The sequence below is a fragment of the Petaurus breviceps genome, unplaced genomic scaffold (genome assembly GCF_028583685.1).
Source record: "Petaurus breviceps papuanus isolate PSGF00001 unplaced genomic scaffold, PetGlider_PUasm1.0 216, whole genome shotgun sequence".
NCBI lineage: Eukaryota > Metazoa > Chordata > Mammalia > Diprotodontia > Petauridae > Petaurus > Petaurus breviceps.
The window spans coordinates 1,976,920-2,004,301 of record NW_027185867.1 but is presented as its reverse complement, the minus strand read 5'-3'; the positions used below and the strand labels follow the sequence as shown (position 1 = coordinate 2,004,301).

Below are 27,382 nucleotides of genomic sequence, written 5' to 3'. Positions count from 1 at the left end.
GTGAATAGAGCACCGGCTCTGGAGTCAGGAGGACCAGAGTTCAAATCTGACCTCAGACACTTAACACAAAAACTAGCCATGTGACCTTGGGCAACTAACTTAACCCCAATTGCCCTCCAAAAAGAAAAAAAAAAGAAAAAAACTTTGGAAAAATTATTAAGAAGCGGGCCTGGCAGTCTAACTTCCTAAACCACAACTACTGTCTATACTGAGGGAGATCTATTTATTTAAATGTGACATTACTCATCCTGCTGCTAAAGTTCTACTTGGATGCCTCATCATGACGTGTTTTCAAAAGCTGAGCCAATGGAATACAAGCTCGGGAAGATCTGAAAGATTAAACTGGAATGGTTTTTAAAGAATCTAATGAAGGACTGTAACTGTCATTGGAAAGCTAGGATATATAAGTAAAGAGAGTTATATCACTGGAGGGCTGGTCAGCAAGTGATAATTTTTTTAAAACAGCAAATCATGAAGAAAGCATATACTAAGGCATAAAGGTGTTATGATGTACATTAGTGGAAGAAGTAATAACACTGATAAAAATCACATATTCTTGAAGCATTGAAGAAAATAGTATAAAAAAGCAATTTTTATTGAAAATACTAACCTGGCACAGTTGCTACATGGTTCTGGGTTTGAACATGCTCTACTGCCTGTGGCCTGATTTCTGATAAAACCTGGTGGTTAGAGCTCTGATGCTCAACAAGTTTTACCGCAGTTAGTGCTTCAGATCCAAACATCTGGATGTCCATAGAAACTAGACACACTAACATATCTGAAACATTAAATTAAAAAAATACTTTCAGTTTCATAAAACATTTATAATGTATTTTAATTTTCAAAAACACACAGAGACTGTACATTTTGAGTTTTAAGTACTACAGTTTAAAAAGAATTTCCTCACAAGTAACAGAGGTAGTGAAAGTACTACCATGCTCTCTTTACAGATGAGAAAATGAAGTCTCAGACAAGTGGCTTTCCCACAACCACACGGCTATTAAGTATTGGAGTAATGACTACAAGTCATTCCTTCTAACTCCAAATCTAGCAGTTTCTACTATACTATGTTCCTTTCTAGATTAAAGAATTAGTCAATCATTAAGCATCTATTATGTGTTAGAAGCTGAAAATATAAGCAAAAAGAATTAAACCATCACTACTCAGAAACAGTTTATATTTGAATGGGGGTGGGTTGGAGTTGGAATGTTCATTAGAATATATATACAAAGTAAGTTTGGAGGTAATAAATATATAGATACAAATATTTACACAGAAAGTCATTAAATCATCTCACAGGGATGAGGGAGTGTGAGGTGGAGACAGCAGACAGGAGATGGAGGGTCATGAATATGGAACACCATCAACTACCAAGTCCAGTCTGGCTAGATCACAATGTGTGGGAGGAGGAATAATGTCCAATGAGGCTTAAAAAACAGACCGGGCTAGATGATTCAAGGACTTAAGTAATAAACAGAAAAGTTGATATAATTTTATGTATTTACACACACATATATGTCCATATATATGATTGGGGGGGCGTGGCACTCAAATTGGCTGAGTAAGGGAGTTATATGGTCACATATGTGAATAAAGAAAATTAATTTGGTAGCAGTGTAGAGGATGCACCGGAATGGTGAGAGACTTGAGGCTACAAGGCCATTGTGGGTAAGGAGGGCTTGAATGAAGATGACAGCTGTTTGAGTGGAGAGAAGGGGTCAGAAGTGAGAGTTGTTATGAAGATAAAAATGGATATATAAAGTGAAGAAAAGTGAGGAGTCCAGGATAATTCCAAAATTACAAACCTGGGAAACTGGAAGAATAGTGATGCCTTTCACAAATACTGGAAGAGTAGAAGATTTGGGGGAAGGAAGACAGTTCAGTTTGAGGCATGTTAAGCTGAAGATGTCTCCAGGACATCCAGTAGGAAATATGGGAATTAAGGAGTGAAGCTTGGGGAAAAGATTGGGATTGGATACTGATCTCTGTGAGTCCTACAAGCACTGAAAGTACAAATAGAGAGAAGTAGAGCCAGAAAAGAACCCTGGGAAATACCCACCAATCAGGGAGTGTGATATAGATGATGAATCAGCAAAGAAAACTGAGAAGGATGGGGTGCAGACAGTTAGGAGAGCATTATCATGAAAACTCTGAGAGGAAAGAGGTGGTGGTGGTAGCAGCACTGCAGTAGTAGTAGAAACATTTATGTAGTACTTTGAAGTTTGCAAAGTGCTTTACAAATATTATCTCATTTTATCCTCACAACCACAGGAAGTAGGTGCTAGTCATTTTACAGATGAGGAAAATAAAGGACCAGCTAAGTTACTTGCCCAGAGTCACACTGCTAGTAACTCTCTGAATCAGGATTTGAACTCAGGTATTACTGAATTCCAGTGAATTCTATTCACTGTGCCACCAAATAAGGGAAAAAGGTCAAGAAAACTAAAGACTTGAGAAAAAAAGTCAGATTTGGCCATTAAGAGATCACTAGTAGCTTTGAAGGGGTCAAATGCAGTAGAGTGATAAAGTAATAACCCTGATTACAAAGGATTAAGGAGTAGGTTAGAGTAGAAGAAGTGGCAGCAGTGAATATAAACTTTCCCAAGAAGCTTCACTGTGAAAAGGTGGGGTTTAGGAGCACTTTTTCAAGTATGGGGGAGAGTTGTACCTCTGAAGGTAGGAAGAAAAGAACTAATTGACAGCTAAAAGATTGATATGGGAGAGGGGAGATGCCATCTGCTGGAAAAGATGCAAGGGGATGAGATTAAAGTGCAGATACAGTGAGATCATCCTTAAAGATAAGGAACACCACTCAGAGACTAGGGGAAAGGAAGAGAGAGTGGGAGATAAGTCAAAGGGTTTTGAGATGAGGCACACTGAATCTTTTACATTTCTTTAAAATAAGAAGGCAAGGTCCTGAGCTGAGGGGGTCAAGGGAAAGGATATGGTGAACTTCAAGAAGGAAAAGAAGATTTAGAATAACTTCAGTAGGGAATGAGATAGGAAATCAATTAGGGAAAAATAAAAGGATTTCCCGGCTGCAATGAGGACCCTGTTAAGGATAGAGAACATAAATATGTATATCACATTTAAGAATGATAACCATCACCCTCCCAAATAGGGGTAAAAAGCAGGATTGTCAATATTTCAGTTATCAAAAACATTTTGTAGCAATTATTTCCTAATATATTTTCTTTCCCCCCCCTCCCCCCGCATCAAGCACACATACTGACCTACCTCTCATAACAAACAAAAAGAGGTAAAATGGATCAGCAAAATGGCTGAATATACTTGGCTTCCTTAATTTGCCAACTCTACTGGCAAGAATATAGTTTCATTTACATTATTGTAGTTGTATATATATTGCTGTATTGGTTCTGCTTACTTCACTCTGTATCAGTTCAGAAAACTTTCTGTGTTCTTCAATGTATCAATCACAATCATCATTTTAAAAAATAATAATAGTAGTTTATTATTACAATCATATACCAGTTTTTTTAATCATTCCCAATTTGTTTCTAGGTTGTTTTTTCCCCTACTACTGCAGTTTTGCTACAAGTATTTTGATATAGTGGATCCTCTCTTTCATTTTTTACTTCCTTGGGGTATACAAACATAGTAGTGGTATTGCCGAAACGTTTATCAATTTCAAATCCATGTCTAATAACCAGCCCCCCCCCCAAAAAAAAAAAGACAGGAAAAATTATTTTGCTACCAATTCCCCAACTTCCTGGAAGATGAAACCTGTGCACCAGCCTATGACACTTAACCATTTCTGTACATACCACAAAGTAAGTAAATCTAGGTCATAATAAAAGCAATGGAAATAGGTCTCTAAGAAGACTAATATACCTCCTCTTTTCCCAAAAATTAAACCCAAAGTAATATGACTTTCCTAATATTTTGCCAAGACAAATATTCTTGGGCCAAAAAAAGAAACCAGTTTGTGTGTTCCAGGTTGAATCTTACCTATGCTCTTTTCCACTTTTGCAATTTTTGTGCAAGCAACGTCTCCCATTTCTGTGAGCATATATAGCACCTCAAGAGTTGAAATTACAAGTAATACATCAGGCAAAGTGAGATGACAAATGATCTCTTTGTAAGATTCCTGATCCACATATTCACAGATTAAAACACCATTATCTTCTGCTTTGCAAAGATTTCCCAAAATTTCCATGCCTGAAAAATACATATGTATTTTTAATAAAGAATAAGCAAATTTCTGATATTAAAAAATTGGCTAGGTATGCAAATAGGTATTTACCTCTCATTTTTAAAAATCTATCTCTTGACATTAAGCATTTTGTAACAGTATGAAACATTAGATGAGTAGTTTTGAAATCAACAGGATCCAAAAGAAGCTGGAAAAACAAAACAAAAAAATCTCCAAGTAAATTATGTATTACCTTTTACGTGTTTTATAAAAAGTCTATAATTCAGAATAAAAGTCAAAAAATACTTAAAATTTATTAAACAGTGGTAATGAAATATATAATTGTTAGAATGGAAATGCCATTTATAAAAACTTCATATACTTAAATACCCTTAGTTTAGCTTCTTTCTTTCTGTAAAATTCCAAGAGTAAAAATTTTTATTCCCTTTTCCTCCTGCCTTTTCTTATGAATTTTAAGCAAGGTTAATATACTTATTTTAAATCACATATTGATAAGGTTAAAAGTCCAGAACCAACAGAGGTATATAAAAAATGCTTTTCCTTCATCTAGATAGTCCTTACCTCTGCTGCAATATTTCCTAAAGTGTCAAGCCCCAATTGTCTTAAAGAAATAAAATGACTATGAGCAGAAAGTAAGAGGAAACGAAGACAAGTGCGATTAGCTGCCAGAAGCTTAACGTTGCCCTCCTCAAAGGAAAGATTTCGCAAAATCACTGCTATCTGCAGTACTCGCTGTCCTTCAATATCGTTAATGCCCAGCTTGCGGGGTGGATGAAATAAAGATTCCCAAATCCATTCTCCTGATGTATTTTCTGTGACAGAAAAATATTAATTTTAGATGTACATTTTCCTACTGATTACAGAAAAACATTTAATTATTTGACATCTGCTAACTCACCTTGAGATTTGTTTTTGTCAGAAATTAGATCTCGTACTTCATTATCATCCACAATATCTTTCCAAAACTGAAAAGAGATTTTAAAATGAATTATTTTCAACTTCTGAAATGTGATTTTTTTAAATCAACGATACAATCATTTGTGAATGCTTTAAAGCATGTATTTGATCTGATTCTAAGTTTGTAAATACATACTAGAATGCTTTGTTTCCTATTGCTGAAAGGGATTTAATAATAATTTAGTAATAATTTTTCTAAAGCTTAATCTTTGTACCTTAAATGCACAATCTCAAAGAACCTTTGAGAACCTTTCCTTTCTATGGAATATGTTGTATGACTATCCATTACACATCACCATTATTGACAAATAGGTAAGACTAGATTAAGAATTATAAAGCAAATTATTCTTCTACATTGAAATTCTGCAATTCTACAGAATCAATGAATAATTTGTTTTTGTTAAAAATAAAAAAATGAAAATATACCTATATTCCATAAAGTATATCTATATAAATAAAGTTCAAGAAAATAATTACTTTCAAAGTCAATTTAGAATTTTTAAAATGTCTATATGCTTTTCAAATCAACAAATATTAACAATTTAATAGTTACAGTTATTCACTTTCTAAAGATAATTTTTAGATGTCTATTTTGTATAAATATCATTGAAATACAGTACTTTTAGTAAAGAATAGCAAATTATCAGTTAAAACAATATTCCCGATATTTAAAATATCTTCTCCAACTGTAAATACATAAGAAATATAGGATATGAATAATTATATAAATGAATATTATCTGATGTACTAATAACCAGATCTCTATTAAACAGATTTACTGAGCTTTAGCCAATACGATGATTACCAGTATCAATAGTAAGGCATTCTAAAAATCTTTTAATAAATTGAATTACATTCAAAAGAAACAATACAGGTAAATTGGAGAGAGGCATCTTAATTTAGAAGACATATTTATGTAACGAAATCCAGGAACCAGAATGGGAATCATTACAGAAAACATCTGGTTAATGATTAACAGAGCAATAATGACACTAGAGTATATGACAGAACACTTGGTCAAAAACAGGAAATAGATGAATGTTCAGGAAACTGATAAAGTTATTGATTGCACAGAGCCATGAAAGAGAGAAAGAGAAGTGTATTTTAGCAATAGTGGAAAACATGGAGCTCTAATAATCTGGACATCAGTTCTCTCCACAAAAAGCAAAAGAGCTAATAATTATTTGTCTTGACTTAATCATAATTCTGTCCTACAAAAGTTTAGGAAAAATTTAGAGCAAAATTATATCCTGGATATGATATTCACCAGTAAAAAGGAAATAGTTTCAGTGGTTTAAAAAAAAAAGGAATCCTGGGAGAAAGTGACCATCTAGTCTAGAATTTATGATGCAGACAAGAAAGTTAGTAAGAGGATAATGTGTACCCTAAAAATTTTTAAAGCACATTTGAAAGTGTTCAGAAAAAGGACAGGTAGTACCCTTTAACTAAAAGGACTAAAATTCCATACCCTTTTTGAAGTCACTGAACCCTCTGATAGCCTAGGAAAGTCCATAAACCCCTCGGCAGAATATTTTTAAATGCACAGACTTCCAAAAGAAACAAATTGTATTTAAATACAATTATGAAAAAATACACTTTTTAAAACAGGTTTGCTAACACCCTGCTACAGAAGTCAGTCTAGAAGATATGGAAAGCTCTTAAGAATGAAATTCTAGAGATGGAGACAAGATGGTGGAGAAAAGCTCGAGGTCTTCTCAATTCCCCTTGAAACAACTTTAAATCACAACTCAAACAAATTCTGGAGTGACAAAACCCACAAAAAGATGGGGTACAACGATTTTCCAGTCCAAGATAATTTAGGACTGCATAAAGGTCTGTCTCATTTGGGCAAAAAGAAAACACGTCACAGCATAGGTAGTGTCCAGGCAAATCAGTGGGAGGCCCATAGCCCCAGCACACAGATCATCAACAGAGGCCCTGCAGCCCGTCTTAAAAACCCTATCTCTATAAGGGCAGTTAGAAGACTTATACATAGATGCAGACAGAAAGTAAAGGTATAAGTTGACTTTGATGGGATGGCATAAAAATGTTCATTAAGAATTAAGAAAGAAGATTCAACTGGGAGAAGAGGGAAGGAGGAAGTAGAATAGGGTAAATTATATCACATGAAGATGTGAGGTAGACCTACCGTGTTTCCCCGATAATAAGACACTGTCTTATTATTATTTTTGGACAGAAAAACACCAGAGGGCTTATTTTCAGGGGAGGGCTTATTTTAATGAACATTGACAGCAATTTTAATAAACAGGTAAATGTGAACAAAAAAATGTACCTTTATTCAATAATGAATTCAATAAAGAACAGGATGACGTGCTCACTGCTGCAGCTCTGATTGGATGCAGCTCGGAGCGCGGCATGTGTTTCACGGGGGGGGAGGACGGTGCATACAGAGGGTACCATAATGTAGCGTGTAGCGCAGGGGATCACCTTCACTACAGTAGCAATCTCAATAGGGCTTATTTTCGGGGGAGGGCTTATTTTAGAGGAATCTTACACAGTAAGAGGAGGGCTTATTTTCGGGATAGGTCTTATTATCGGGGAAACACGGTATTACAATGAAAGAGAAGAATGGAGAGGGGGTGAGCACTGCTTGAACCTTAATCTCACCGGATGCATCTCAAAGAGGGAATAACACACACACACACACACACACACACACACACACACATACACACACACACTGGTATAAAAATCAATCTTACCATATAAGGAAATAGGAGGATAAGAAAATTGGGTGAGCTGATATGAAAGGACAGATTGAGGGAGGAGGCGATCAGAAGAAAAACACTGGTGAAGAAACAAAGGATGAAAGGAGAGAGAGAAAAGTATTTTAGCAAACATAGCCATGAATATAAATGGGATGAAATCACCCATAAAACGGAAACAGAAAGCAGAGTGTATTTTAAAAAAATAAAAGGACCCTACAATATGTTGTTTACAAGAAACACATTTGGAGCACAGAGACACATACAGTGTAAAGGTAAAAGAGTAAAGTTAAAGGCTGGAGAAGAATCTATTATGTTTCAGTTTAAGGGAAAAAAAGCAGGGATAGCAATTATGATCTCAGACAAAGCAAAAACAAAAATAGATCTAATTTAAAAAGAAAAGGAAACTAGGTTTTGCTAAAAAGGTACCATAGACAATGAAGCAATATCAATACTAAACATATAATACTACAAATGGTAAAACATCCAAAATTCTAAAGTAGTTAAATGAGTTATAGGAAGAAATCAACAGTAAAAATATACTAATGGGGGACTTTAACTTTCCCCCATCAGAACTAGATATAACTCTAACCACAAAATAAACACGAAAGAAATTAAGGAGGTGAACAGAATTTTAGCAAAGTTAGATATGACAAATCTCTGGGAAAAAACTGAAATAGGATAGAAAGGAAACACCTTTTTCTGAGCAGTACATGGTACCTAAACAAAAAATGACCATGTATTAGGGCATAAAAACTTCACATTGAAATGTACAAAGGCAGAAATACTAAATGAAATCCTTTTAGATCATGATGTAATAAAATCATATTTAATAAAAGACCATGCAAAGACAAATTAAAAAATTAAATGGAAACTAAATAATATATTCCTAAAGAATGAAGAAATCATAGAAACAATCAATAATTTCATCAATGAAAACAACACAGCAGTATATAGGGGAAATTTTATATTTCTAAATGCTTACAAGAATAAAACAGAGAAAGAACAGGTCAATTAAGTGGACATAAAATTTAAAAAGCTAGAAAAAGAATTTAAAATCCTCAATTAAATGCCAAATTAAAATTCCTGAAAATCAAAGTAAAGATTAATAAAATTGAAAGTTAAAAAACCACTGAGCTAATTAATAAAATTGGAGCTGTATTTATACATACATACATATACACACACATACATACATACAACAGCCCAACAAAAAAATAGATAAAGCATTAGTTAATTTGATTTTTTAAAAAAGAAAGAAAACCCTATTACTGGTATCAAAAATGAAAAAAGCTAATTTACCACCAAATGAAAAATAAATTAAACCAATAATTAGGTGCCATTTTGCCCAATATTTAGATGCCAACTTTGCTAATAAATCTGACAATCTAAGTGAAATGGATATTTATTGCCCAGATGAACAGAAGAGGAAAAGAATAAATAACCTCATTTTAGAATAAGAAAGGAGTCCTACAAAATTCCTTTTATGGCACAAATATGGTGCTAATATCTAAACCAGGAAGAAGCAAAATAGAGAAAGAAAATTATAAACCAATTTCCCTGAATATTAGATTACTACAATATGTCACAAGAATTATACATTATGACCAGGTGGGATTTATACCAGGAATGTAGGACTAGTTCAATATTAGGAAAACAATCAGCATGATTGACCATATCAGTAACAAAACAAACAGAAATTATAAAGATGCAGAAAAGGTCTGACAAAATACAGCAGCTATTCCTATTAAAAACACTTACAGAACACAGAAATAAAAGGAACTTTTACTAAAATGATAAACAGTATCTATCTAAAAGCATCAGCAAGCATTATTGTAATGAGAATAAGCTAAAACCCTTCCCAATAAGATCAGGGGTGAAGTAAGAATGTCCATTATTACCACTATTATTCAGTATTGTCCTATAAATGCTAACTATAGCAATCCAAAAAAAAAAATTGAAGGACAAAGCATAGGCAACAAGGAAACAAAACTATTACTCTTTGCAGATGATATGATGGTATACTTAGAGAATCCTAGAGAATCAACTAAAAAACTAATTGAAATAATTAACAACTTCAACAAGTTGCATGATACAAAATAAACCCACATAAATCATCAGCATTTCTATATACTGCCAACAAAATCTAGCAGCAAGAGAAAAAGAAATTCCTTTTAAAATAACTGTAGAGGGGAGGCTAGTTGGCACAGTGAATAGAGCACTGGCCCTGGAGTAAGGAGGACCTGAGTTCAAATCCGGACTCAGACACTTAACACACATGCAAAAAAAACTAGCCATGTGACCTTGGGCAAGTTACTTAACCCCAACTTCCCTCCAAAAATAAAATAACTGTAAACAATATGAAATATTTAGGAGTCATCCTGTCAAGACAAACCCAGGAACTATATACACACAATTACAAAACACTTTTGACACAAATAGTCAGATCTAAACAACTGGGAAAATATTAATTTCTTGTGAGTAGGCTTAGCCAATGTAATAAAGATGGCAATTCTACCTAAATTAATTTACTTATTCAGTGTCATACTAATCAAACTTCCAAAAATTATTTTATAGAACTAGGAAAAACAATAACAAAATTCATCTGGAAGAACAAAAGGTCTATAATATCAATGGAATTAATGAAAAAAATGTGAAGGAAGATGGCATAGCCATGTCAGATCTCAAACTGTATTATAAAGTGCTAACATTAAAACTATCTGGTGCTAAGAAGTAGAGTGGTATATCAGTAGAACAGAACAGGCACACAAGACTGAGTAGTAAATGGCCATAGAAATTGAGTGTTTGATAAACCCAAATACTCCAGCTTCTGGGATAATAACTCACTATCTGACAAAAACTGCTGGGAAAACTTGAAAATGGTATAGCAGAAACTAGGCATAGATCAACATCTTACTCTGTATACCAAGATAAGATCAAAATGTATACATGAGTTACACATAAAGGATGATGCCATAAGCAAATTAAGAGAGCAAGGAATAGTTTACCTGCCAGATCTAGGAAGGGAAGAATTTAGGACCAAACAAGAGATAGAGAGCATGATAAGATGTAAAATGGACAATTGTGATTATGTTAAATTTAAAAAGTTTTAAAACCAATGGAACTAAGACTAGAAGGAAAGTAGAAAGCTGGGAAACCCATTTTTACAGCAAGTTATCTCTGAAAAAAAACATCTCATTTCTCAAATATATAAATGATTCAAATGTATAAGAATACAAATCATCCCCAAGTGATAAACAGTCAAAAGATACTAACAGTTTTCAGAAGAAGAAATTAAATCTATATTCATGTAAAAATGCTTTAAATCATTATTGATTAGAGAAATGCAAATTAAAACAACTCTGAGCTACCATCCCATGCCTATCAAACTGGCTAATATGACAGGAAAGGAAAATAATTAATGTTGGAAAATTGGGCCACTAAATGCACTGTTGGTGGAGTTGTGAACTGGTCCGACCATTCTAGAAAGCAATTTGGAACTATGACCAAAGGGCAACCAAACTGCATACCCTTTCATCTAGCAATACCATACTACTAGAACTATAACCCAAAGATATTCAAAGAAGGGGGAAACATGAGGTGATGCCTATCAATTGGTGAATGGCTGAACAAGTGGCATAGGATTATAAGGGAATATTACTGTGCTATAAGAAATGAACAAGAGAATTCCAGAAAAACATGGTCTTATATGAACTGACACAAAGTGAAATGAGCAGAACCAGACCACTATACTCAGTAACAACAATACTGTATGAATCAGGGGTGGGGAAACTGCAGCCTCATGGGCCACATGTGGCTCTCTAGGTCCTCAAGTGCAGGCCTTTAATTGAAATACAAAATGGTCTCTGATGTCCTTTCCAATTTTCAAGTTGTGATCCAATTTCCTATCCTCAAAGGAAAACAGAATGTACTATATAAAGAATTACAAAAAAAGTTTTTTAAATCATTTTATTTGATACTGAATAGAAGTTTATTTTTAAATGAATTTATGAGGTCATTGGTATGGATTTATCCTTTCACAGGTACAATAACAATCCATCCATGCTTTCTTACCCAATATGAACCTTGCCTAGTTCTTTTCACAAATTGTCTAAGCAAAATACAGCAAATGGACTAGAAGACCTCCTTTGGTTTTTCCTATTCTTTGGAGGTACAAATATGTCATTTCAGCTATCTCTCGTTTTTGCTGATTGACTCACATCATTTAATGGTTATGCATAATGTAGGTTGTTTTTTCTATATCAATTCCCACTAACATGACAATATTCCTAACATGCTAAATCCTATTACCCTGTTACCTGTCTTCCAAATGGCATTTGGATTATAGTTTAACTGACAACACTGTACAATTTCCCAAATGAAATTCAAGTCTAATTATATCAAATGAATGAATGAATGAATGATTGAAAAACTATTTGTTAAGCAACTTGCCAAGAACTGTGCTAAGCACTGGAAATACAAATTCAAGTAAGGCTGTCTCTGCCCTCAAGGTCCTCACATTCCAAGAGGGGAAACAACACTCAATAGTGGGAAGGAAATAATATTTGATAGAGAGAATAATGACTGGATGGTATAATTAATGGAGAAGTCCTTGCTAGGAACAGTAATATTGATCTGATAACTGTTCTCTGAGCTAGAGTTTGGCAAGGAGAAAAGAGGAAAAGGTAAGAGCACAGCAGCATGACATGGAAGCAGCCCAAAGGTGGTATAGTATGAGACAGATCAAAATATCGGAAAGTGCTTATCAATCAGAGCCCAAGGTCACGGGGTGGAATCCTTAGTCTGGCATGAATGTGGAGGCTGAAGACCTCTATGAAACATTTGATACTGTTGATCACCTGCTCTTCCTTGATACTCTGCCTTCTTTGGGTTATCAAGTTACTCCTCTCTCTGGCTTCTCCTACTTGTTTCTTATACTTTGTTGGATCTTCTTCCATACCGTGCTCCAATAATTGTGCCAGCTCTGTTCTGTTTCTGAAATAATCAGGTCTATACAGATAAATCTCAAATCCAGTCCTAGTCCTGAGCTCCAGTCCTACATTACCAACTGCCTATTTCTAGACATTTCCAATTGGTAAGTATCTCAAACACAACATATCCAAATAAGTAATCATTAGCTCTGACGCCCACCTCTTTTCTGACCTTCCCTGTTTAGGGGCATGTGGAGCAGTTGGGTGGGAACTGGACCTGTGATTTTACTGGGGGAGATGAGGCAGGGAGAGAATTATTTATAAGGTAGCTCTACTCATTCAAACTGGCCTTGGCTCTCCAACTTAGGGTTTTTAGAGAGTTGCCTAGAGGGCAAAAAAAGGTTAAGTGACTTGCATAGTAACATAGTATGTATCAAGCTGCAGGAACAGAACCTAGGTTTTCTTGAATCCTACCCTACACTACCATAAACTACATACTGTCTCTCCAAATGTCCCAATTCCTATCAAGAGAATTATTATTTTTTTAGTCATCCGGGGTTGATAATCTCGGTGTCATCTTAAGACTGCCTAGTCTCACTCTTATCCCACTTAAAATATTTTTATTTATCTTCACAACCTTCTCTAGCTTTCTATTCCTATCACTCTACCCATTCTGCTACCAACTTAGTTTGGGCCCTCATTACCTCTTATTTTTCCTATCACCAGTCTTCCAACTTAACTCCTTGCCTCAAGTTTCATTCTTCTCTAACCCATTCTCCACACACTTGTCAAAGTGATTTACCTAAAGTGCAAGTCTAACTATGTACTTTCCTATTCAAAAAATTCCAGTGGATCTCATTACTTTCAGGATGAAATAAAACCTCCTGTTAGGCAGTTAAAACCCTTTACAACCGGGGTTCAATCTACCCTTTCAACCTTAAATATTAGTCCCCTCACATTACTCCTGGACTCAGTACAGCCACACTGGACAACTTCCTGCTATTCACAATATTCTATCCACCTTACTGTTCTTTACACTGGCTATCCCCCATCCCAAGAATGCAATCTTTTCTCTCCTGATTCTTAGAATGATTTTTTTTTTTTGAAGATTCAGGACATGCACCACCTTTTATACATAATTCCTTTTTTCATTTCCTGCCACTTACCAGTTCCCTAACCTCAAAAAAAATATATCATTTTGCCTCTCCCGATCTATGCATATATCTATCTCTCCCCAGTGGAATGGAAACTCCTTGAGGGCAACACTATTTCATTTTTGTCTTTGTACTTCAGGGCCAAAAATGGTGTTGACACAAAGAAGGCATTTAAATAATACTTCTACTTAATTATTGGCATAACTCATTGATTCTGTTTGTCAGTCACTCATACACATACCCAAAGATTAACTAACTCAATGGGCTGCTGATTCAGAAGCACGTCATGGAGAATATATGATTTTCATCCAATTTATTTTTTCATTGTCTAACTAATCTCTTTCATTTTACTGCAGATTCCACTAAGGAGGTTTTGTAGTGTTTCAGGGCAAGATGCAATTCATAGGATGTCATCTATTCCACTGGAGAACTTCAGGATCAACAGGGGATTTGTTTACTTGATATCATATCTTCCATGATACTGGCAAACATTTTAAGTAATTATTACCCTTCCTATACAGTTCAGGAAAACTTGGTTTCTCCCTTTTCTTCATATAGAGTATTCTTCCTCTATCTCTATACTCTAACAATGACTATCCCCCATGCCTGGAATACATTCACTCCTCAACTGCACCTTAGAGAATCTATCACTGACTGCAAGTACCAACTTTTCCTTATCCAAACTGATAGTATACTACCTCCTCAACTACCCTAAATTTATTTTTTTATTTATTCTGTACACATTTATATGTGAACTGTTATCTCCTCAATGGGATAGAAGATCAGGAATCTTTATTTCCTTAGTACATAAAACAGTGCCTGGAACACAGTAGGCTTTTAACAGATGCTTGTTGACTGATAATTTTTTTTCATATTATGCTTGATATCAATACTTCACAAATCATTGAGAAAAGTGATTTCAATGATCATGTTACAGAATCTTGTATAATTTTAACATGTCTAAAATTATGAAAGCCATTAAAATTACATTTTATTTTATCAAATGAATGCATTTAAAAAAATCAACAATCCATAATCCAAAGGGATCACAGGAGCATTCTCCTATGTAATTATCTAGAAATAGGGCTTTTTGCAAGGCCACCTAGTCCAATCAACATTTTACAGATGTGAAGAGTCAGCTCCAAGGAGGATTAATGATTTAACCTGATGACACGAAGCCAGCACTCTTTCACCTGACTGTGTGTGTTATTGGTCTTCATATGCTTTCATCCAAGATGTTGCCAATGTACAGAAAACAACATTCTTAAAGATTTCCATTATTTGAGAATCTTCCTCTCTTTCAAATATTTTGATAATTCTTGTAATCTTTTGTGTTGCAACCAGCCCAGATTGCTTCTATATTTATTTGACTATTATGGCTACTCTTTTTCACTTCTTTCCCTTAACTGCTGCTGTAACTTCTGTAAATCAAATTCTAAGTAAAGTTCAAATGTGCTCCTATAGTCCCATGGAGAAAAGATCACTACAATAAGGTCTGCAGATCTGATGCATCTCAATTCCTTTTTGTTATCATTCCTTCTTGTTTTATCTGCAAGTGACCTAAGGATTATTTGATTTAGCTCCATCTCATGCAATATTCTCTATAGGTTTGCTTTCTGTTCATTTGTTTTCCATTATTTTGTGGGATACCATAGTTTATAATCCTTCCAACATCATCCTCTATATTTTTTTGTTTCAACATCAAAAGCATGATTTACTTCACATATTTACAAAGTACATTATTATTTGATAAATTTTAAATTTACAGGTGCACCAAAAAGGAAATCATTTATTTATTACATCATTATAAAAATAGGGAAGTGAATTTTTCCATATAGTTAATCACAATGTGAAGTAAAATTTACACAGGAAAAATTGTACTAAACTTATTAAAAATAACTGTTTAAATATAAGAATTCAATTGAAATATTTAATAGATTAAAAATATTTTAACAGGCATCTAAGAAGACCTTAAAAGCAGAATTAAATGGACATTTTAATAAGCCCTGACTGAAAATTCTAAAAATAGATCATCTAATATTATGTGGAACAAAATATCTTGACAAACTCTAAGGTTATGAGACCAATTGTCCTTACCAGAGTTAACACTACAAAACAAGGTGGACTGCTATACTATATTAATATAATGTATTTGAAGGCCAAAATTATCATATCTTAAAGTTCTAATTTCTATGTTTATGTGATTTTTAAATGAGTCCCCTATAATTCATTGCAAATTAACTTACAGCCTAATAAGTGGTAGTCTTCACTAAGATATTACTTCACCAGAAGACGACTCATCTTTATCTCCAAAGCCTCCATTTTTCTGAACGTCCCTCTTCTTATTGAGAGTAAAATCCTCCTCATCTGGGTTTACAATGTTATAGTCATACAAACACTTCTGTCTGATATTTAAAAGCCTTTATGAGAGAGTCCCCTACTGCCATTCCCAGCCCCTTTGTTTCTTTGAAGAGGTAGGAAGCCAGTAGTGTTGAACAGTGCACAAGCTGATTATTTCATCAGCTTAGATTCCATTAGATTCATTTATCAGCTTTTCCCCCCTCTTTATTATTTTTCATAAGGGATGGCAAGGAGGGGGACAGGAAGAAATACACTGATAAATATGGCTGAAATAAAAACACATGACTTTTAAAACAAAAATAAAGCCCTTTATAATCTAGCCCTTAGAATCCTTTCCAGCTATACTGCACATTCTTTACTGACTTAGTGGTCTATGCTTGCTCCACACACACAGACATTCCATTTCCCTGCTGTTTGTGGCCCTGTTCCAAAATGCTCTACCTTGCCACCTCTGACTCTTAAAATCTCTAGCTTCCTTCAAAGCTCGGCTCAACTTCCACCTCCTACATAAGACCTTTCCTACTTCTGTGCTAGTGCCTTCCCACCCCAAAATTTACTTTATTATAAATATATCTATAAACGTTGTTCCCCACAATAGAATATAAACTCTGCCAGGAAGTGTTCATTTTTGTCTTCACATCCCTAGTGCTTGTAAATACTTGCTGATTGAGTCTTCTAAGGAAGTTTCTGCCTACTCTTTGAGATGATTGTTTTCTATGTGTGAAACTTCTTTAAAGTTTGTTTTTCTTCATATCTCAACTTAGAGTCAACAACTTGTTTAAACAGACCCATTTGGAAATTCTTTAACTATGCTATAACCTTTTCCCATTTTATCCTAACTTCAAATTTTTATCTTTCTTCTAACAATCTGAACACATGAAGATTATTCTTAAATAACTGTTAAATCTGTAACCGGTTGTTCAATTTTTTTTTCTGTTAAGAAATAATTTCACTTTTCATGTCTTTTGGTGGCTGCTATGTCCAGCATATTCTAACTCACTTCTTGAAGTAACTATTGGTATGTAGTCATGAGGTTTCAGAAGAGTTCATAAGTCTTTGGTCTCCAACTTTATGTCATCAATTAGTATTTTCCCAGACATATTTTGCTATGTTCTCCATACCTACCCTTACATTGAAGTTACTCAGTGTCAAGGCTGATTTAGTTTGGAGAATCTTGTCAAGTTTTAAAGATTTCACAGATGTAGTTTATAATAAAAGAATCAGGTTTCAAAAATGTCTTGATAGGGTAGAACAATAAGCAAAAGCTAATATGATAAAAAGTGAAGTGGATAAAGGTAAAGTAATACATGTGGGTTTTTTTGAAGAAGCGATACAGAGGATGTATGACATCCTAACACAGCAAAACTGATTTAGGGCTGGACATTTGGGATTTTTGGTGGACTGAAAGCTCAATATATATTGTGACAGACCGCAAAAATTAAATGTATTCATAGATTGCATTAACACAAACAACAGAAAATAGTGCCATCATACTGTCTCCAGATCAGAACACAAAAGTAATACCATGTGTTCAGTTCTGAGAACCATGTTTTAGAGAGTACATTAAAGCAGAGCATATAAAAGGAGGGAGAACAGGATGGTGAAAGGACTGGCATACTGTAGCAGCAAGCACCCCAGCGTTCCCAGGGTGGCTGCTAGCAATACAGGTTCTTGGATATGCTTTGTTAAAGGAAAGCAACTCAAAATGGGTTAACAAGCTTACTTTAATCAGTCAGACATATATCGTTTACCTTGTTCGGGGGAAAAAGGTCAGCACCCCGAACTTCAAAGCATACAGGCAGAATTATCAAGACAGAAACAGATCAAGTAGACAGCTTTCCAAACTGTCCAGCCATTACATCCATACCAAATCAGCATCTGGGTTTTTCAAAGCCGGGGGACTCTCAACAACGGCTTCCCAGAATTCAGATCAAATCACAGAACACTTCTCAAAGTGAGTCCCCAAAACAAAGCTACACATCAGGGCTTATATAGCCTTCTCCTGGCTCAGAGAATGTAACAACCTTATTGACTCACTGGCCAATCAATAAGTATCTACTGAAAAACAAGCCTCCCACCCCAGGCTTCAGGTGCACTTTAGCCTAGGGGCAGGGAAGATCTTTAAAATTTGCATTCCCATTACACATACAGGAATGGCTTGATGGAATTATTGATATTTAAATTGAAGAAAGACATAGAAAAAAGCTGTCTTGAAGTATTTTGTTGTCATGTAGAAGAGGGTTTAGAAAATTTCTGCTTGATTCTATAGTATAATGTGTGGACACTGAAGAGACAGATTTTGAAGAGGCAGTAAGAAAACAACTTCTTTTCAGAGTTGCTGAAAGTAGAATGAGCTAAAATGGGAGATAATGTGTTCTCAACACCAGAGATCTTTAAGAAGGACCTAGGTGACAAATTGTTAGGGATGTTATGTAACTTGTTCAACCTGTTCAAAACAGATTAAACTAGATGATTCCTAAGAGGCCCATTTAAATTTTCTGATTCTGTGAGTTTGAGGTTTCTCTAGGATACCCAGGAAAGATCTAACATAGGCAATTGGAAATGTGGAAATGGAGTTGTAGAGAGGTTTGAAGTTGAAGGAATGAAAGTAGAAGTCACCACACAGTAATGATAATTAAAATTATGAGAACTGGTAAGATTGCCAAGAGTTGAAGTAGAGGGCAGAGAAGTGACTGTCTCCACTGAATCCTCACAAAACACTGTACTTCTTGTATATATGAAGGCAGTGTGGTCCAATGGGAAGAGCACTGGCTGTGGGATTAAGATACGCCTGACTTTTAATCCTGTTTGAAATGAGCTACATGGCAATGAGGAAGTCATCTAACCTTCTCTGAGCTTAAGTTTCCTCACCTGTAAAATGAGGGTCATATAATACCTGCAGTATCTACCTCACAGGACTGCTAAAATCAAAGGAGAACTCCTTTGAAAATATATTTCATCTTATTCTTCTCTATGTTCTACCAAAGCTGGCCTAAACTCCTCTAACTTAGCACTCCATTTATTACCTTCGTGCCTTTACCAGATATACTACAGTCCTGGAATGTACTCCATTCTCATCATTCTCATCCTGTTTCTGTCAACTCAACTCAAGTCCCACTTCCTATGGTAAACCTTGTCTGATCTCCCTGGTTATCTTCTCTCCCTTCTTGAACTACTTTTTATACAGTTTTTGATTTAAACATCACATATTTCCAGTAGAACAAGGTTCTTAAGAGTAAGGGCTTTTTCGTTTTGTCTTTGTATTCCCAAACCCTAGCACATAGTAGGTACTTAATAAATGCTTAAGTGTTTTGTAAAGCACTATATAAATATTTGCTAATATTATTATGCATTTATTACATCCCATTTTTCAAAATTTCACTATTAGTATACACACTTCATCTCCTCTACTATATAGTGAATACTTTAAAAGCAGGGATCCAACTGCATTTAAATTTGTATTTCTATCAAAGCCTAGCTTTGCACATTGTAAAAGCTTAATAAGTGTTTGCTTGAATGAATGGATGCCCTTAAGAAAAAATCTTGCTTTTATTCTATTAAATCAGTTGAAAAAGATCCTGGAATAATGTCTGTTCTTTCTATTTAGTTAGAAAGTAATCATTACTACAACTAGGTAAAAAAACAAACAAACAACCACATTCCTTTTAGTCAAAATATTGTTTCAAATGGGGATTCTATTTTTTTTCTATTCCTACTGAGTAAGGGAGGTAGAGTTTCTACTGCCACTTCTGCTATTACCAATCTTTTTTTTTTAAATATTCATTTAATCCATTTATCCCAACACGCTTCTCATTTGTGTTGATACCACAAAACACAAACCCAGGGGTGGCTAGGTTGCACAGTGAATAGAGCACCAGCCCTGGAGTCAGAAGGACCTGAGTTCAAATCCGGCCCCAGACACTTAACACTTACTAGCCATCTGACCTTGGGCAAGTCACTTAACCCCAACTGCCCTTCTTTTCCCCACCAAACAGCAAACAACAACAACAAACATAACAGAAAACCCCCAAACCCAGGTTCCTCCATAAACTTCATTCTTTGGTTCATGGTTTTCACTTTACTCATTTCTTTCCATTTTCCTCAGTGATTTAAATATTCCAATTCCTAATTCACCTCAAAACCCTAAACTTAAGAGTTATCTGAGCTAAGATCCTAACTCTAATGACTTTCCATTACTCTCATATTTCAACAACTCAAAAGCATAACCCTACCTTGGTTGGTCTCCACTGAAGGCCATGTGATCTCACTGATACAGGATCATACCACAACTCAGTAATACTTTCAATGGAGCATATCTCATCGTTCTCAATCTAGGTGACCCTTATTTAAGTACTTCCATAAATCCTTCATAGTGGGGGCCACCAATATTTTGGGCTTCTTGCTCTAAATTTAGTGACATTTTGTAGGTACGAATGAAACATGGCTGTCTTTGTATTATTTATGCCTTGCTTTCAATACATAATCTCTTTCTGAACTCCTTTTCTTGTCATATATATGGTTTGGAGAAATATTTGTTGGTAATAAATAGCCTATTCACACCCACTATGCATTTCTTCATTCCCATTTGAATGCCTGGAGTTAAAAAGATGAGTTTTGTTTCAGTGAGAAGAAGAAATGGTTATAAAAGTAGTAGGAAATTTCCCAAATGCAATTGGTCTTACTTCCTCCTCCTATTCAATTCTAGGCATAATTCATTTTTCACTTGCATAAATTGCCAAGGCATATATGTACTTGTAAATCATATCTGTAAGCATATAATTACTATTCAACTGCATATCATAGTCTGGATAATAGTCATTCTTCATTCACTTAATTTTTCCTGTGCATATAATTAAATGTAACATCAGATTGCATAACACTGAACTCAGCTCATCTCCATGGTCATGAATTCAGAGGACCTTCACCACCACCTCATTACTTCTGATTTTAGTTACTTTACTTGAACCTACTAAAACTATTCTTTGTTCTCTAACCAAACCAATCTTAAGTTTTGCTTGACCTTGGGGACTTCTACTAATTAAATCTTTAAATCTAAGTCATCTCTATCATCTGCTATCTCTGATTTTCTTTTTGGACCTTCAAGTATTGCTAGAAAAAGCCATAAAACTTTGCTGGAATACTATAAATTCATGCCATTTATATTCAACTAAGCCCCCACTGCTCTTCAGTATTATTTTATTCTTCACTTGATTCCTTAGTACATCTCTCCAAAGACACTGTCCAACACCTTCTCTATTTACCTCCAATAACCAATTCTGACAATTTGCTTCAGTTTAAGATGGAGGCCATCTGTGCATAGACTTAGCATCTCTCCAACTCTAGTTTTTTCTGTATCATCTTCTCTTTCCAGTCTTTTTCAAGGAAAGAGATATCTCCCATATATCAGACTCTCCAGCTTTCTTTACTCTTAATCTCATTCCTTTCTCCCTCTTTCAAGCAATACTGTCAGTTATATCTTCTCCAACACCTACATAAACAATCTTTCTCTTCCCAGTGAACATTTCCCCTCTCCTTATATGCAAGTTGAAATCTCCTATTTTGAAAAAACAAACCAACCTTCTATTGGACCCTGCTAACAACCCTAAAATTTTATTTCTTTCCTTTCTAGTTCTCCCCATATTAAGTCATCCCCTTGACTTTTATCACTTGGAGCTACTGTGATATTTTTTTCCTTCTTTTCCCTATGAAATTCATACAAATTCACATTCACTATTTTCATTTTCTTACTATCCAAACAATAAGCACTTATTATCTACCTATTATGTGGTAGACACTGTATTAAGTTCTGGGATTACACAAATAATAAACAATTCTTGCTGACAAGGAAATTAAATTCTATTGGAGGAGACAAGGACTTATATAAGTATATACAGAAAATATATTAAAAAGATAACTGCAAATCAGTTAAATACAAGGTGGTTTTAGAGGATGGGCACTAATGTAATAATAATAGCTAGCATTTATGGAGCGCCTACTATATACCAGGCACTGTGCTAAGCACTTAACTTACTTTCTTCAGGCTGATGCATCCCTGGAATGTAGGTGTTATTAGTATCCCCATTTTATAGATCAGGAAGCTGAGGTTAATTGGCTTGTCCAAGGTCACAGAATTAGTAAGGGTCTGAGACCAGACTTAAATTCACATCTCCCTTACTCCAAGCTTAGTACTCTATCCACTGCTCCACCTAGAGGCCCACTAGCAATTAAAGAGATCAGAAAAGGTCGCATGGAGAAGGTGGCCCTTCAGCTGCAAATTGAAGGATGACAGCAATCCTCTGAGGCAGAGAGAGGATGGAGTACATTTCAGGAAATGGGAGACAGGAAATTGAGCATCATGTATGAGAAATAAAGAGAAGGCCAGTCTGGCTGGATTGAAGGGTGAAGGAGGGAGAGTAATTACATAATTGCCAAATCCAAATTTAACAGAAATTTTTTAGTTTCCCTTCCTTACCTCTCCCCTTGTCACTCTATCTTCTACACAAGTACCAAAGTAAAATTCCTATAGCACTGGTATCACCATGTGCCTCCCCTGAATATAAAGCATGAGCACCTCTGGGATTAAAAACAAATTTTCTGTCTGTCATTTAAAGCCCTTTGTAATATAGTACCAGACTACTTTTTCAGATTTATTAAATTTTATACTTCTTTATAATTCAACCATTCTCAGTTTACTAGGCCTCTTTGTCAAGTACATTGTCTAACCAAATTGGCCAACTATCTGTTCTTCATACAGTATATTCCTTTTCCTTTCTACCTTCTTTGTTAGATTGTCCCCAATGTTTTGAATGTACTTCTTTACATCAGTCTCTTAGAAACCTCCCTTCAAAGCATAGTTAAAGGGCCAAGACCACCACCTACATGAAGCCTTTCCTACCTCATCACCTTAACTGCTAGTACCTCCTTTTTTGCAACTTATCCCAGTAAATTTATCTTGAGAATATTTCATATTAACTTAATGCATATATATTGCTTTCCTAGATGGAACATAAGCTTCTTGAGGGCAATACCAAGCACATAGTAGATATTAGAAAGTGCTTAGTTTATTGATAATAGCAAATACAGAAAACCTATTTTAGATGCAATATAAAGAACTGAAACAACAGTCTAGGAGTTCAGAGTACCAAATATAAATGATATTGAAATGATAAATCCTTACTAAGAATTAGAATTTTTCCTAATGTGTGATAAAGCATTCCATTTAAAAAATGTATATAAACCTAGCACTTTGGATTTCTGTGAATTTTCCCCTTTCTAGAAAACTTAAAGGTTAGTGGGGGGGGGGGGGGGGGGGGGGGGGCGCGGTGCACAGAGAGGGGAGAATGGCGTTAAGAAATTTTGCACAGAAAAAGTCCCACAAGGGATTTGAGCTTTATTTAAATAGCCTTCAAGTAGAACAGAGCCAGGCCCATTTGTTACCTCTTGCCTTTCAATACCAACTAATTGTACCTACCCTGTAGATTGGATGGAGGAGGTCCTAGGCCCTGGCTCATTATGGGGCCTCTTGGTGGTCTCACCCATAGACACAATGAGGAAAGTGGCCTTGGAATCATCTCTCAGTGCATTGATGTCTGGCTCTCATGCAAAGGTTTCAAAGTTGTTAGTGATATCCTCATGGTTGATATCTATATCTATATGCCATACAGAACATGCTTGGTCTGAAGCATTATTAAAGATGTTGGTGACATAAAGCCAGTGTTGTTACACAGATGATAGGGAATGATCTCTAGTACTTTACCATAAACACCAATAAGCAGCTGCTGTTTGTTTGGATGGTCCTACAGTAGTACCTCAAATAGTTAGAGAACACTACTTTGCTCTCACTCTTCCCCAACACCAGATTCATTCTTGATGGCCCTCTGACAATGACAACAATATCATAAAAGCACATTTCTGTCTCAGCAGTGAACAACTTAGCTCCATCTTGTAAGATAGTCATAAAGTTTTTGTCTGGAAGCAGCCAGTAAAGAAACTATACATCTCACCAGTGATCTATGTCTTGTTGAAGAGCTGGTGGCTGCCCAGAACATGTGAGATTAAAGCATTGACAATGATCTGGAGACTCCAAAGACCATCATTACCCTTTCAACTACACTTGGTCAGCACAGAACATGCCCTAGGCAGCAAATTACTAAGTAGGTTATGTCCCCAGTGGGAAGTTCAGAGAAGATGACTTAGGTCTCTTAATCTTCTCTAACTTGTGGTGTAGTAATCCTTCACTGTAAAGATCCAGACTTCTGAATCATCTTCTTCAGCTTTCAGTTCTGCTTCAAAATTCAGCAAGGCAATCATAGGAGAGGCATACTTTTTGTTTAAATTTTGAACCAAACAAGATAAAGGTTTTTTTTTTTTAATGAAACTCTTCACACATCTTGAATTTCTTAGGAGCACTATACTGCAATTTCTTGCTGACAGTCATCTTGAACTGCAGCAGGTCATCTAGCATCATGACAGCATCCAATACCACGGCAACAAAGGCAACTTTCTACTGGGAAATTGGCTTGGAGTTCAGGGTCATCATGGACACTTCTCAAGCAGCTGCCTCTATTTCTTTGTGATTCAATAAAAAGAATCTCCTTCAACTTGTTAACTGCTAGTATGGAAAGTAAGTATTCTTTCATATAGGTTTTTATGTGCTTCAGGAATTCTCCTGAAGCAAGGTATTCAAAGCTGTCCCATCAACAACTTTGGTGTCCTGTGACTTAGTGATTTACACTAGAGTCTTTTCTATGGGAAGGACATCAAATAATTACAGTATGCTTGGTTATCACTGAAAATTGTTGCTTTGCTTCTAATGTCAACAAAGAGCTAGTCCACTTTTCAGAGGTCTGGGTTGATGTGAACAGATTTGATAGACATGATGATTGTTAATACTGATTACAAGATAAGAGATTCTTAGGGAACTATCCATACTTTGCATCATAAGAATGAATGATGTGGGCATGCTCTTGAACATTAGACTGGAAGCACTTTCAGTAGTCCACTCATCACCTCAATCTGTAAACTTCTAGACCCCCAATCACAGTCTAACACCATTGCTACAGAGCCATTAGGAGGACTTGGATATAGTGACAAGGCCTTACCTTTATTTTTGACAATTTGTTTGAAAATAAACATAGCAAACTATTACAAACAAATGTGTTTATTTCTGAAAACAACATAATTTAACCAATTTTAATTTTTAAAGTTTTCATCTTAAAAATACCATAAGGTAAATACTTTTCAAATAGGCAACTCTAAGCCTTATACATTTAGTACTAGAGTTAAAAAGAACACTAGACAGAGTAAGAAGTCACTTAATTTTTGTGTCTCAGTTCATTCATTTGTAAAATGGGGACATGAGTATTATGATAGGATTGTGAGAAAAAAGCCTTCTGCATACTCTAAAGTACTATATAAATTTAAACTTATATAATTTACAGATAAGGAAATGGGTTCAAATAGTTTAAGTAATATATATGAAATAACATAATCATGATCAGAATCTAAACCTCCCAATCCTCAGTACAATATTATTCCATTACAGCACTGTGTAGCCTTCATTGCTTTGTCATCACAGGAACCCTTAACAATTGTTATGGTAAAAAGAATGCAATAAGCAGAAAATCTGAAAAATTTTTGTTGTTTGATGGCAAACTCTGCATCCCCATCTCAAACTTCTTTAAAAACTAATTTACCATGAGGAAAAATGAAAATAACATTTAAATGAACACACTACCTGAGGATATCAGGAGAATACCTTTCAATGATAAGTCTGACCTGATGATTAAGAAAATGAATGAACAGATGAAAAAATAACACACAACAACAATGGGCACACAAACTTCTGAAAATAATGGAACAAAATGAATTTAAGTACCATGAGTACAAAGTATTGCTTTATAATAAAAGATATGGCATTTAAAGGATAAAGATGAAATTCAGGAGGCATTAACTAAAATAAGACATTTGTGATATTTGCATTAAAGTTCACTGAAGAGAGGCATAGTGATGTAATAGATATATAGGTCCAGCATCAGACTCAAGAGGACCTGGTGTCAGATCCTGCTTCCCTGAAATACTGATTATGTTCCCCTGGACAAGTCATTAATCTGTTAATGCCCCAAACAATTCTCTAACCCTGTAAATTACAGAAGAACTGACATCTCTATTAGTACAAGGAGTTTCTTCCCAGAGAATTTTCTATACAGATGGAATAACAGATCTATTTTTCTTTTAAGTTGCTGAAATTTTGAATTGTATGGTAAAATAGTAGTAACTTAATATTTGCTGAATAACTAAATAATACCTCTTTTAACTAAGAGGTTACTTCCTGGTAACACAATGCATTGTCAGAAACTTTGGAATTAGAGGTAGAATTAAGCAGACAAAATGATGCATTCCAGGATATAGACTCTCTACCTGCAATAGTTTTGAGACCCACTGCTTTTAACTTCTTTTTCACCTAAAAAACCCTATAGTTCCCCAGTTTTTTAGATTAAATAAGTGAGTATGCTCATTTCTCTTTTAATGAAGAGATGATAGTGAGGTACAATCTGGGTTAATGCCTACCTTAGTCTCAGAATTACATCTCTACCCTCAGCATCTTACTCAAACCTCCTCTGGAACGGAAGATAATTAAATGTTTTAGTTTATACAACTCAAGTCATAAACTACAGAGTAATATAAGAGTAAATAGGTGTAAATATTTCACCCATCATGGGTGAATAATGGGTAAATACTTCACCCATAATGGGCAAAAATATTTCACCCATAATTCATTTTGTTGTTCAGTTATTTCATTTGTGTCCCACTCTTCAAGACCCCATTTTTTTTTTTGCAAAGACACTGCAGTGATTTGCCAATTTCTTCTCTAGCTTACTTTACAGATGAGGAAACTGAGGTAAATAAGGTTAAGTGACTTAACCAGAGTCACATAGTTAGTAAGTGTCTGAGGCAAATCTGAACTTAGGAAGATGAATCTTCTTGACTCCAGGTCTAGCACTCCGCCACCTCGCTGCCCAATTCTATCAATAAGAAGGCAGTAAATCAGTTCTTTTACCATAGATAATATGCAATGGT

General features: G+C 35.1%; 1 protein-coding gene across 1 annotated transcript in view; it reads right to left on the bottom strand.

Moving 5' to 3' along the window:
* Window positions 1–27,382, bottom strand: part of ARID2 (AT-rich interaction domain 2) — a 248,418-nt gene that overhangs the window by 54,091 nt on the left and 166,945 nt on the right. The window contains exons 7-11 of the mRNA XM_069094245.1: window positions 5,073–5,139; window positions 4,736–4,986; window positions 4,265–4,361; window positions 3,970–4,179; window positions 611–778 (exon numbers count right to left, since the gene is read on the bottom strand). Of these exons, the coding sequence (XP_068950346.1) occupies window positions 611–778; window positions 3,970–4,179; window positions 4,265–4,361; window positions 4,736–4,986; window positions 5,073–5,139 (793 nt within the window). The remainder of the gene's footprint in view (window positions 1–610; window positions 779–3,969; window positions 4,180–4,264; window positions 4,362–4,735; window positions 4,987–5,072; window positions 5,140–27,382) is intronic.